Genomic DNA, 11937 nt, shown 5'->3' with positions numbered 1-11937 from the left:
TTTTTGTAAATGCCACTCTCGTGAGCTTCAGTTCTCTATGAACAAGGAGAGGTTACGTTAGACTTCACTGATCTGGGTTCTCCTTTCATTCATTAAACGTCCCAGAAAACAAAGAAGCCTGTGGCTGAGCCTAGTGGGTGACCAGTTCTGAGTCAACACGAACTGTCAAACGCTACCGGTGGGGAGTCCCAGGAACCCAGCTGCTCCAGGGAGGCCCCTTTCTTCGGAGTCCCCGCCCACCCGACTGTGAAATGGGGGCGGTGGCTTCTAACTCTTGGCTGAGATCCGGGTCTACGCCCCCTCCTCCGGCTGCACGCCCTCCCTCCCTTCTTTCTCCTCTTCCTCCCTGTTCTTCCTCATCACCGTTGTGAGCAGCGCGGTGATCTGGACTTAGGGAGTCCCCGGGTTTCCATCAGTGCATTGTGCGTCATGGATAGAACAGGGTGAGGGCTCAGGGGGTAAGGCGATCTCAGCTGCGGGGCACCCTGGAGAAAAGGGTGACCACATGGTCCCCACCCCTGAGCTGCAATCAGCTCCCACCACACAGGCTACAACCCTGTCTGGCCGCTCCCATCGCAGCTTGCTTCCAGCATTCCGGGGCTCTTATCCCGCGCTCGGTCTCCCAGGAGCATCCTGCATCCCTTAACCCTGTGAGAATCCTGCTTCTGACATCCCGAGGCCGGGCATGTAGTAGCGGCGGTAGCTGCGGAATATGGGCGGGAACCACTCCCACAAGCCCCCGGTGTTTGACGAGAACGAAGAAGGTAAGACACCCCCTCCCGCAGCCCGTTACTCCCCACATCCCCGGGGCATTTGTTCTACCATCCTTCGCTGGGCACCTGCTAAGTGCAGTACAAGGATGGACACCTGGATCTCAGCACAACCGTGTCACCCGGCACTGGCTCTGCACCGGCCCAGGGCAGGGCATGGAGCTCCTACCTGGTCACCTCTTAGGCTTCTGTAGCCTTTAGAAACTCAGATCATGCTGAGCCCAGAGTTGGGACAGGCTGGAAAAGGACAAGAGAACTTAAGTTATCTCTTGGGGGGGGGGGCTCACAGGGAAGACATTGCTTCACAGTGAAGTGTGGGGGGGTGTTGTTCTGGTTCAGCGTCCTAGGATGCCAAAGTGGTCTTCAGAGCTTGAGGTTGACAGAGGTGGCCTAGTGGGTGGAATTGCACAGTGTGTGTGTGTGAGTGTGAGTGTGTGTGTGTGTGTGTGAGAGAGAGAGAGAGAGACAGAGAGAGACAGAGACAGAGACAGAGAGAGAGAGAGAGAGAGAGAGAGAGAGAGAGAGAGCCCGTCGCTCCGATTTGGTCTTGTGCGCAGGTAGAAAGCTTTCTTCATTCACTCAAGACCACATAAAGAAACTTTTTGTGGCTGAAATAGTGGCTCTAGGAAGAAGTCCTGTTTGGACCAGCTTCCTGGTGGGGAGTGTTGTAGGCTGTCCACTGTGTATAGACTCCAGGTCTGGAAAGTCTTTGCAGCTAATGGTGGGAGAACTTGGTACATGGGTATTTGGCTGAGCAGAAGTGTAAGTGGTTTTCTTAGCATTTATTTTCATTATTGTGTATCCTGGGTCTCAAAACCCTCTGAATCCTTGTTTCCCCGTATCTGTGATGGTTTCGAATCAGGTCGTTGGGAGTGCAATCATTAGTCACAAGTGGAAAGTGTCTTATGAACACAGTATCAGTTAATAATTTTCTGAGTAATAATACACACCAGCTTCTCTCTGCCTGTCTCTCTCCACTGTGCCCCAAATTAGAGTCCAGGCACCCTGAGCCTTTCCTTGGTGCCAGCCACTGTGCGGGGCTCACCCAGTCCTCAGATCCCAGGGGAACAGGTACATTCCTTGCTGCTGTTTTGCAGTGGAAGAGAGAGTTTCACAGTCCAGTCATAGGCTGCACCTGGCAGAGCTGGCCCTGAGGCTGGGCACCCTGAGCTCATCTTCTCTTGCACAGGGTACAGGTTTGGCTACTGTAAACATAATTTCTAGAGCAGCAAAGCTACAAGTGGCCCTCTCCAAAGGGCGAGATCTCACCCAGGCAATGCCAAGGCTTGCTGGGCCAGCCATGTGGTCCCTCCTTGCGAGAGCCCAAGTCCGGTGGTTCTGAATGAACACCCTTCATGATAGATAGTGAGGGCTCAGCATGGCTGGGGGTTCTTGGCAGGCCCGATTCTACTAGGTCTTTACACTGGATTGGTCTGGTACAAGCCAGATGGTGTGAGGTCAGAGAGAGTGGGAGCTCTGTATGTGCAGAGTTAGGACATCCATGTAGCTTTGTCCCGCTTTAGGAATTCATGGGTGTAGCCTGGGTCAAGGTCACACTGGTAGTGTTCTGAACATCTCTTTGTCTTTTAAAAATCCTTCAGTAGGTTTGATTTTACATGTATACGTCAGTGTTCGTTAACAGTGTTCGACTTAATCCTGATATTAGCTCTGTCCTTTGAAGCACACGTCTCTGTGGGACAATGGCTTCTGGTAGCAATCACCTCTCTAAGATCTTGTTGTTTCTTCTCTGCCACAGCGACATTTAAGTTCATCTTAATCACACACCCCAAACTATGTGCACTAATACTTTACTTGTGGCAGATTATAGACTTCTAAAGAAAAAACTCTTTGAATTAAATAAAAGGAGCTTCCTTATGCACTTCAAGACAGCAAGGGGATACCCTTTAGCTTATAACTATTTTTAATTTTTATAATTATTTTTACTGAAGTTGCCATTTAACACTCCTGCCTTCCAAAAATACCAAATAAGGTCAGTAGAACCATTGCCCCGGGGTTGGAAACAGATACAGAAGAATAAAATGTGCACTTTATTCTTGCTGAAAAGTCTCCCCTTCTTGTGTCCTTTCTTCACAGAGGGAATCTGTTACCTCTTTGTCAGTGATCTCACACCTGCTTTCTTTGCTCTAAAATACTTACTGTAGTTGATGTTTTGGTTTCTGTCTCGGGTCCCCATTCAGATTCTATTGAACCTGGGCAAGCCACGTGTTTTAGTGCAGATTGAGGTACAAGGCTGTGTGACATTACAGCCATATTCACGTATTTCCTGTGCACGCGTGGAGTGCAGTCCGCCAGTTGATGCTTTTCGTATGTGTTTGTAGATCTTTGTCACACACATCCTACGCTGGACGCCAGGAGTGGAAGCCCAGTGGAGGGGCCCTAAACCTGGGAGACCACTCTCCTCTACACCTGAGTCTTGCAGGAATGGTAGCGGTTTTCTGGGAAAGACGTTTCCAAGGGTGAGAATTGAATGTACAAAGGCAGTTGGTAAAGCATGGCTCATTGGAGGTCTGGCACAACTTTATTGCACCTGTGGAAGGTGAGGCAGTAAGGTACCATAAATGGGCCTGGATGTCAGGCCAGCCTCAAAGAGCCCAGGGCAATGTGGGGTGTGTAGAGCTCACCTTCCAGGAATCCTGGAGTCATCAAAGGGTTGTAGGTAGGGAATAGTGTGGGTCAGTGAACAAGCATGCTTCCCCAGGTGGCGGAGTTGCTAATTCCTGAACAGGTCTGATTTTAGAGGATTTGAATGTTAAATCACAGCAGGAAGTCTGCTGTGGTGCAGATGTTTTCCATTCTCATGGTGGGCACGGGGCTTACTGTGTTCAGGTCACAGCTGCCACGCTAGCACTATCAGTAAGAAGCAAGAAAGAGTGTGTTCGTGTCCCAGGAAGAATGGCTGCACCAAGGAGTTGGCAGTGTTTTTATCTTGGTGGCACGTGAAATAATGTTGTATTTACTGTGATGTCATCTGAGGTAAGGCAGAAGATTGTGTAATCCCCTCATCTGAGCCTCTTTGCACAGCTAATGACGTACAACCAACAGGGAGTGCTTCTGCTGGAACCAACTGGCTTGGTCCACTTGGCCCCTTCTGTATCTTTTCAAACCCTAGCCCGGCTAGCACTTAGAGTGCCAGCTTGGCCTCCTTCTGTCCTCCTGACTGCAGCTCTCACCTCTCCAGTGTCATCCGGGTGTAGCATCCAGGGTCGTCCTGCTCTAGGAGTGCCAGGCTGCACCAGGTCTCTGTTCAGTTGCCCTCTGTCTCCCTTTCTCTGATCCCAGGGTCAGTCACATGAAGACTGGGATGAAAGCAAAGTCCTTGTATCCACCTGGATCTGACAGCTCTCACTCCTCTATGACCACAGCACACATTAACCTTGACCGATGTTTCCCTCCCCAACATGTCTTTATGAGGGCTTCATTGACCTCCCTTTGCATAATGGCACTTTCAGCCCTTACTTCCTTCATTTTCTTTCTACTGCCATCGCCACCTACCATACAGCTTACATTATCATTTTCTTAATTATCATCTGTGTTAGTTTTCTGCCACTGTGGCAAAATACCTGAGCTGAACAATTTATGAGCACAGGTCTGTTTTAGCTCACAGTTTCCAAGGGTTTGGACCCTCATTTCTTGACTCTGTTGGTTTTCGCCTGTGTTGGTACAGCATCATGACAGCAAAGATACATGGCCAGGGAAGTGACATCCAGGAGACAGGGACAGAAGAAAGCTAGGGTCCCAGAATGCCTTCAAAGGCTTGTCACCAGTGACCTAACTACTTTCTGCTTTTGAATTCAAGTCCATTTATGCATTGCTTGAGAAAGCCCAATGAACTAAGGACAGATTGTGGGGTAACTAATGGATTTACTAGGTAAGCCAGCTAGACCTAGTGCATAGCTTAGAGAACTTGGCAGCTGGTGGTATTGCTACTTGTCCATGACAAAGCAGCTGATGAGCAGCTTAAGGGCTTACTCTGGCTTAAGGTTTGAGTGGACACAGTCTGTCCTCGAAGAGACGCATGGCAGCTGGATCAGGAGGCTGCTGGTTACATTGTATCAGCAGTTAGGAAGCAGAGAGTGAACAGGCAGCGGGGTTTGTTTATATAAATCTAGCATGTCAAGATCCACTTCCTCAAGAAGGGAGGCTTCTGCCTTAAAAAGGTTCCACAACCCTTTCTAAATGGTGGCACAAGCTGATGATCATGTGCTCAAAAATACAAGCCTCAGTCTTGAAGATGAAGGTGCGTCCTGTCTAAGTCAACTTATACCACTATTTTCAATGAACAACAAGGCCTGGGATTTTGCAGAAGAGAGTAGCAACAGGTAGGGCTATACATTTACCAGGTGTTATCTCCAAAAAGTTCCACCTCCTCTCCGTGGCACAGGTTGGTAACCAAGTCTTTGACACATGGACCTCTGGGGATAAATTGTATCCAAACCACAGTGCTATGGGTTTTCCACACAACTCTAAGTATAGTAAGAAGGAAATGGAAGGTTAGACTCACAAAGAGTTAGAGTTTTGTTAAGATAGGAACTTCATGAGAAATCCAGTGTCCGAAGGCGTAAAAGAATACCTGGAGCAGAACAGAGATGCCCATAAGCCCTGGCTAGTGAATGGAGTAGAACAAGATGCCCATAAGCTCGAGGAAAGAGAGGGAAAGTATAAATCTTTTCAGCAACAGCTGGGCGCAGCTTCTTGAGTACTCTAGAACCTTCCCTCAAGCATCTCCCCTGTCCTCTGAGGGTTTTATGCTAGGACAGGATTTCTTCTCATGGAATTCACCAGCCTCAAGACTCCAAGTGGAGGAGAGAGCTTCTTTCTCATGGTCACTGCAGAGTCAGCTCTGATTGGTCCATGTTAAGACTTGGGCCATTCTGTAAGCAGAGAGATCAGACATTCTAGCTAGTCAGCTCAGATTGTTCAGGCCTTGCTTAGACACTGGGTGGAGGGAAAAGCATAATGGTCTGGGACACTAACTGATGCCATTCAATTGTTAAATCCCATGTTTGTCAACTCTCCACCACTAGAGCAAAGGATCTGAGGTAATTGCCTTATAAAAGAAAAAGTTTAATTTGGCTCACAGATCTGCAGACTTCTGCCCGTGATCGGTCAGCTTCATTGTTTTAGACCTGTAGTGAAGCAGCTCACAGGGCATGTGTGGCAGATGAAAACCTATGAAGCAAAAGCCAACAAAAGAAGCCAAGGTAGAACTGTCCCCATCGAGGGCATGCCCCTGTAGTAGCTGGGAGACCTCCTACTAGGCCCCATCTCTTGGTAGTTTACATACTATTCTGGGGAGCATGAGCCTTTGGGGAGCATTCAGCATCCAAAAAGCAGCACAGGCCCACTTTCTAAACAAGATTGCGACCTCTTTGAAGCATGGTCATTGCTTCCTCTCCTTCACCTTCTTCTCCTTCCTTCTCCTTCCTTCTCCCTTCTCCTTCTCCTTCTTCTTTCTTCTGCTCCTCCTCCTCCTTTTTCTTCTTGCCACTAAACCTGCCAGGCCCAGGACAAGGTAACTGAAAAGCATAGGGCAGCCACGTGTGAATATAGACTGAAGGCAGCCCCTTATTGGGGGGGGGGATTTTTGTGTCCCTCTGGGTTCTGAAGCTACTGAGGAGTGAACATAGACATCACACTGACATCACATGTCAGTGAAGTTTGTTTGACCTTCAGAGTGGGATGGTCTTCGCGCTCTGTTCCCCGGTTTTTACCTTCTAACAGATGGGTAGAGAATTGAGTGTGCAGAATGGATTAGGTATCCTGCAAGTTGCAGCTTCACAGTTCCCAGTCACAGTGTACAGCAGCCCATGAGACAGTCCCACACGGCAAAAACTGAGGTGTGCACGCCAGGCAGTCTGGAGTGCTAAAACGTCGCTCTCATGCAGTGACTCTTGGTGTCAATTGTCCTTCTGTTCAGGGAGGTACTGCCCCCTCCCCCCACTGATGGGTAAGACACAATTCTTGCTTTAGGGGACAGCAGAGGAAGGTGAAGATGGCTCTTCCCTAGGGGAGTGACGTGTGTGGGGATGAAGGCAGGCTTGGTCCCCGGTTTTGAGGAAAGGGTTTAGGAAAAGGAGGATGAATTGGCATCAGCTGGCACAGAGCCTGCTATGTTCCAGAGAGAACTGGGAAGAACGGTATGCTGAACACTCCACCAGTGTTTAACATTGAGGCTTTGAGCATTAGAAGGTGGAAATGGAGAAACGGATCCTTAAAGGTATCTGGGGGCCGGCCACCCCAAAGTTACACTAGTTACGAAGGCAGTGAGGAAAAGTTCAGGATGGCAGATGAAAACTGGCTACTTAAACTCCCATGAAGGGAAACTGGGGTCATTCTCAGCCAGAGTCAGTCCCAGTCAAGGAAAATATGATGCCATTGCTGTCACCAACCTGGAATCTTTCTCCTTTGAGCACTTGGCTCTTGGGTCTTCCTGAATGTCCTTACCTATTGGAGGTTTTTCTCTCTGACTCATCTTACAGAGACACTCCACCAGTTAAGTCACTAAAATAAATGGTCCCCCTTCCCAGTGTCGGCTGTTGTCACTCTGCACCAGCATCCCATTCCATCTTCTTAAAAAGAATAAAGGACATTATTTTCTTATTTTGTTTCTAAGAGTGTACATACATGTGATTCTGTGGGTGGGCATGTGCACAGGAGTGCGGGCATCTGTAGTGGCCAGAAGAGAGTGTCTGGTCCTCTGGAGCTGCAGTTACAGGGGGTTGTGAGTTGCCTGATATGGGTGCTGGTATTCTGTAAGAACAGCAAGCACTCTTAACCACTGAGCCATCTCTCAAGCACCTCTTCTCTTTTTGTGCATGGGAAAACTTAAAAGATCCCCGTCCCCTTGAAGTTGTGAGGGCCATGTGAATGACTTTGGTCAAAATGAGTAACAGTGAAGTGAATCTTACCTTGGGTAAAATATTTACCGACTGGTAGGTGTCATTTTATATCTGTACCTTAAGATAAGCAAAATTATCTGAAAGGCAGAACTTTACTTCTGCCTGGCTCAGAACAGTGTGAACCAGAGGCCATGCCCTTTTCCCAGCTACCCAGAAACGGGACACAGACACTTTGGCTGCTTTAAGTCACTGAGGTTTGGGATGCTTGTTATTGCAGCATAACTCACCTTACTCTGCCTGCCACTGTAATCAAAAGTCAGCTGTCCCTTAAGCGAGCATTTGAGTTTTTACAGTTAGGTATCATATTGGTGATGTTAACCTCCATACACTTGGTCACAGCGAGAGAATTTCCTCCTATCCTGATTTGCAAGCAAGTTTTAACTTTTCAAGTGCAGGTTGAATTTCCATAAATGCTTTTCCTGTGTCTATGGAAATAGTGTGTGGATTTCCTACGGTCAAATGCAATCTTAAACAACTGATTTTTAAGTTTTGAATCAACTTTTTCAATATTGGAGCAGACCCTCATGTTTTAGTTCCAGTTTCTATTGCTGTGATAAAATACCAAAACAAAAAACAAACAAAAACGATAGAAAATAACCTCCCCCAAAACTGCTTGAGGAGGAAAGGGTTTGTGTCAGCTTACAACTTCCAAGTCACCCTCTGTGGGGAAGTCAGGGTAGGAACTGTATGTAGAAATCTGGAGGCAGAAACCAGAGCAGAGGCCACGGAGAAACGCTGCTGGCTGGCACGCGCCCATGGCAACCTCAGTCTTCTTTCGTACACACTCCAGGACTACTTGTCTAGGAGGCACCCCTCACCATGCGCTGGCCCCTCCCACATTAGTAATCAATCGTCAGTCAAGAAAATATCCCACAGGTTTACCCATAGGGCAATCCGGTGTGGTGGGTTTTTTGTTTTTTTTGTTTTGTTTTGTTTTGTTTTGTTTTGTTTTGGTTTGGGTTTTTTTGTTTTGTTTTGTTTTTTGTTTTTTCAACTGAGGTTGCCCTCCTTCCAGATGACTCTACTTTGTGTCAAGTTGACAAAAACTAACTAAGTAACTAAATAACTAAGTAACTAACTAACTAACTAACTAATTAACTAACTAGCTAACTAACTAACAACTAACCAGGATTCTCATTTGTTATGGCATGGTATTATCCTGGATTTGACTTGCTTGTATTTGGTTTATAATTTTTTTCACAGGAAGATATTACAGCCAGACCCTAACTGATTCAAAAAAGATTACTGTTTTGAAAAACTACTCAGTGAAAGTAAAACTTTTCAAAATGACAGGAGGAGAATCTAAGTGTTGGGGAAGTTCTATAGTTCTACGGCCCAGTGAGTCTTTCTGAGATGACAAGTCTAGGCCTAGGTGTCATTGTAGGTACACTTGCCCAACTATTAGACATAGCAATCTTCCAAACTGCCTTCAGAAAATAGGTAGAAAGAATGTCTTTTAAAAAACCTTTTTATTAGTTAATGTGTATATTTGTGAGTTTACATGGATTTATGTGCACTGAATGCATGCAGTACATATGGAGGCCCAAAGAGGGCAGCAGAACCTCTGGAACTGGAGTTACAGCAGGTTGTGAGTCTCCATGTGGGTGCTAGGAACCAAATCCAGGTTCTCTGTAAGAACAGTGTTCTTAAGCACTCAGCCATCTCCCTAGCCCCAATAGTATCTTTTTGATGGCTTCAGTATTGTTTTAATTGCGTTAAATCAATTCTATTAACAGAACTATAGATGGGCCTTGCTATTTTCTGAAAGGGTTTATGAAATACTGCTATCCTAGGTGAATTGCAAGTGTACTGTACAATGTTATGTCTGATGTCCTAATCTCCGCCTAGTGTTGTTAGGGTCTGTTGTAATGACTCCTTTTTCAGTTCTGGTTTGGACAATTTGCACTTCCTTGATTGATCTTTGGGTTATCAGCTATTGACTATAGTTTGAATTTGTTTGATTCCTGTTTGCTTTCTTTGTTTAACTGTTTTTTTTTTAATTTTTAATGATGGAAACAAAAATATACCTAAAAGCAAAGCTTCTGAAAAAAGTCCTTTGTTCTTCTCTGTCTTATATTATTCCTCATACTTGACCTTGACCTCCTGTTTGGGCTTGCATTCCAGGCCTGCATCTCTAAAGACATCCTTGTCCAAGGGGTTGTCCATGGAGGACCTGTGGGCATGAGGTGGTTGTACTTACAAACTATCATGAAGGTCTTGTTCTTTGGTTTCTTGGTGGTTTTCTTCTTACCCATGGAAGTTGTTACTTTTTGGGGATAGCGGTTGGTTCCAGCCACCAGGGCATGGCTTTAAGGGTGGTCTGAAGTACCATCAATGTTCTTCATGATAACAGCTTTGCGTTCAGAATAGCGTTCAGTCAGGACCAGCACCACTTCCCTGAGTTTCATGAACTTGCCCATTTCGACAGCAAGCAGCCAGTATGCAGCAGAAAGGTGGATTTCCCCCCTCTCAGGGTTTTGAAACAGTTTTAGATCATGAGCTCTATTTCCTGGTTCACCCCACTCTTACTCTTTATTCTGTATATTCTGTATTTCACCTAAGTAATTCCACTAACATTATTTTCTCTTGACTGAGTCATTTCGTTTGGCATTCCCAATGTCTGCTTACTACTGGTGACAAGTTTTTCCACATTTCTTTGTGCCTTGAAATGTCTGAATTTATGTAGGATTATTTTGTAGCTGTCAAGTTCCATATTGCCATTTTCTCCTCCAGTGATTTGAAGTAGATCCCATTGTCTTCTGTCCTCTGTCATTCTGAGAGGTGGCTGCCAGTACTGCTTTTGTTCTATTTAAGTTTGTCTTTTCTTGTCTGTCTGTTCATAAGGGTTAATTTTTCATTTTCAGGAATGCAGCACAATGTATCACCTGTGATGTTCTGGCTGTTCCTGCTTGTGAAGACAGCTTCCTGAGTCTACCTGTATATGTGCTACCTTTAGAGGATCTTATTTTGCCTCTTAGTTCTGGTCCTGATGTTGACTCTTTCTCCCCACATCATCACATTGAGGGTACAGTGGCGTAAGACTTTCCATGGAGACCCTGCATAGCTTTGACCATAATTTTGTGGCTTGAGTCATTTTTGTTTTATTCTGAACATTTTCTTCCGGCCTATTTATTTTAATCACTTCAAGTCTGTCTTTCTGCTGCTAAGTGCAGCTATTAAGTTCCTCACATTAACTGTTGGGTTTTCAGCTCTGGATTTGCTGAGTCGATCTCTTTCAATGACTTACAATGCTCTAAATTTGCCTTGAAGTTTCTTCAACACATTGATTGGTAATTTTGCTCTTCTTTTCTTTCTTACTTTTTTTTTGTAGTAACACTGTGGATCTCCTGTTTCCTGTTGCTTAAATTTGTCTTTCCTTTTGTATGATTGATACTTTTCACAGAATAGCATGTATTGATAAACAATATGGTGTGTAACTACCGTATAAGTCTATGATTTACCTGGAAAATTACAGAGATAACAGAAGGCTTCAGGGGACGTTTCCCTTCATAGCAGTGACCTTCACAGGACAAACAGTCATGTTTCATCTGAATCCTCACAGAGAATGGGAGAGGGGGCTTGAAATCCTGTGAGGACAGTTCTTGGATGTAGCCCTTGCTATCCTTGAGGGATTGCCAGGGGTGTTGGGCAAACCTCCCTGTTGGTAGACTCTTACTTTTAGTATTGCCCCTGCCCCCTACAGCCTCTGAGGCCTTCCAGATCTGGTGTCTTCTCAGTCTCTTGGAATTTGCTTTCAGATTTGACAGACACTCTTGGAAGGGGGAAGAGCCCTTAATGTTGGGCCCACTCATTTGACCTGGCCTTTCTCTAGCACATCTGACCTGAATCACTGTTCTCCAGTGAGAGTGCTATTGTTAACTAGATGGAGTTTCTAGAGATAAATTGGATGCACTCATTATAGCCTCTCTTGGTCATTGGTCAAAATGCCCCAGATCATTGGAAGCCACTCTCCTTCTTGGTATTGGTCAGTGCTTAAGAGCCGCTTGAAGATGGAAAGCTGTGCCTTCTGAGATTCACCCAACGCTAGCTTTCCCAATCCTCAGCATCACCCACAGCCTCTCCCCCTCTCTCTGCCATGTTCCACTCTCTCTGTGGCACTCCTCAAGCTGCTGCATCTTGAGTTCTGCCACAACCCCAGGGAAGCAGCTTTCACTAGTGCTGTCGTGACCGGTAGGTTCTTTGAAATAGCAGATAGCTGTAACCTTTCTTTTCTTTTTCTTTCTTTC

General features: G+C 46.0%; 1 protein-coding gene across 1 annotated transcript in view; it reads left to right on the top strand.

Annotated features, from left to right (window-relative positions):
* The first annotated feature begins 234 nt into the window (after positions 1 to 234).
* The window catches only part of Stk32b (serine/threonine kinase 32B), a 237976-nt gene continuing 226273 nt past the window's right edge, over positions 235 to 11937 (top strand). The window contains exon 1 of the mRNA XM_013353283.2: positions 235 to 764. Coding sequence (XP_013208737.2) covers positions 713 to 764 — 52 coding nt within the window. The 5' untranslated portion in view covers positions 235 to 712. The remainder of the gene's footprint in view (positions 765 to 11937) is intronic.

This window comes from Microtus ochrogaster, unplaced genomic scaffold, assembly GCF_000317375.1.
Source record: "Microtus ochrogaster isolate Prairie Vole_2 unplaced genomic scaffold, MicOch1.0 UNK5, whole genome shotgun sequence".
In the NCBI taxonomy this organism is placed as follows: Eukaryota; Metazoa; Chordata; class Mammalia; order Rodentia; family Cricetidae; genus Microtus; species Microtus ochrogaster.
The sequence above is the reverse complement of the archived record's forward strand: the minus strand, read 5'-3'. Positions and strand labels throughout refer to the sequence as shown.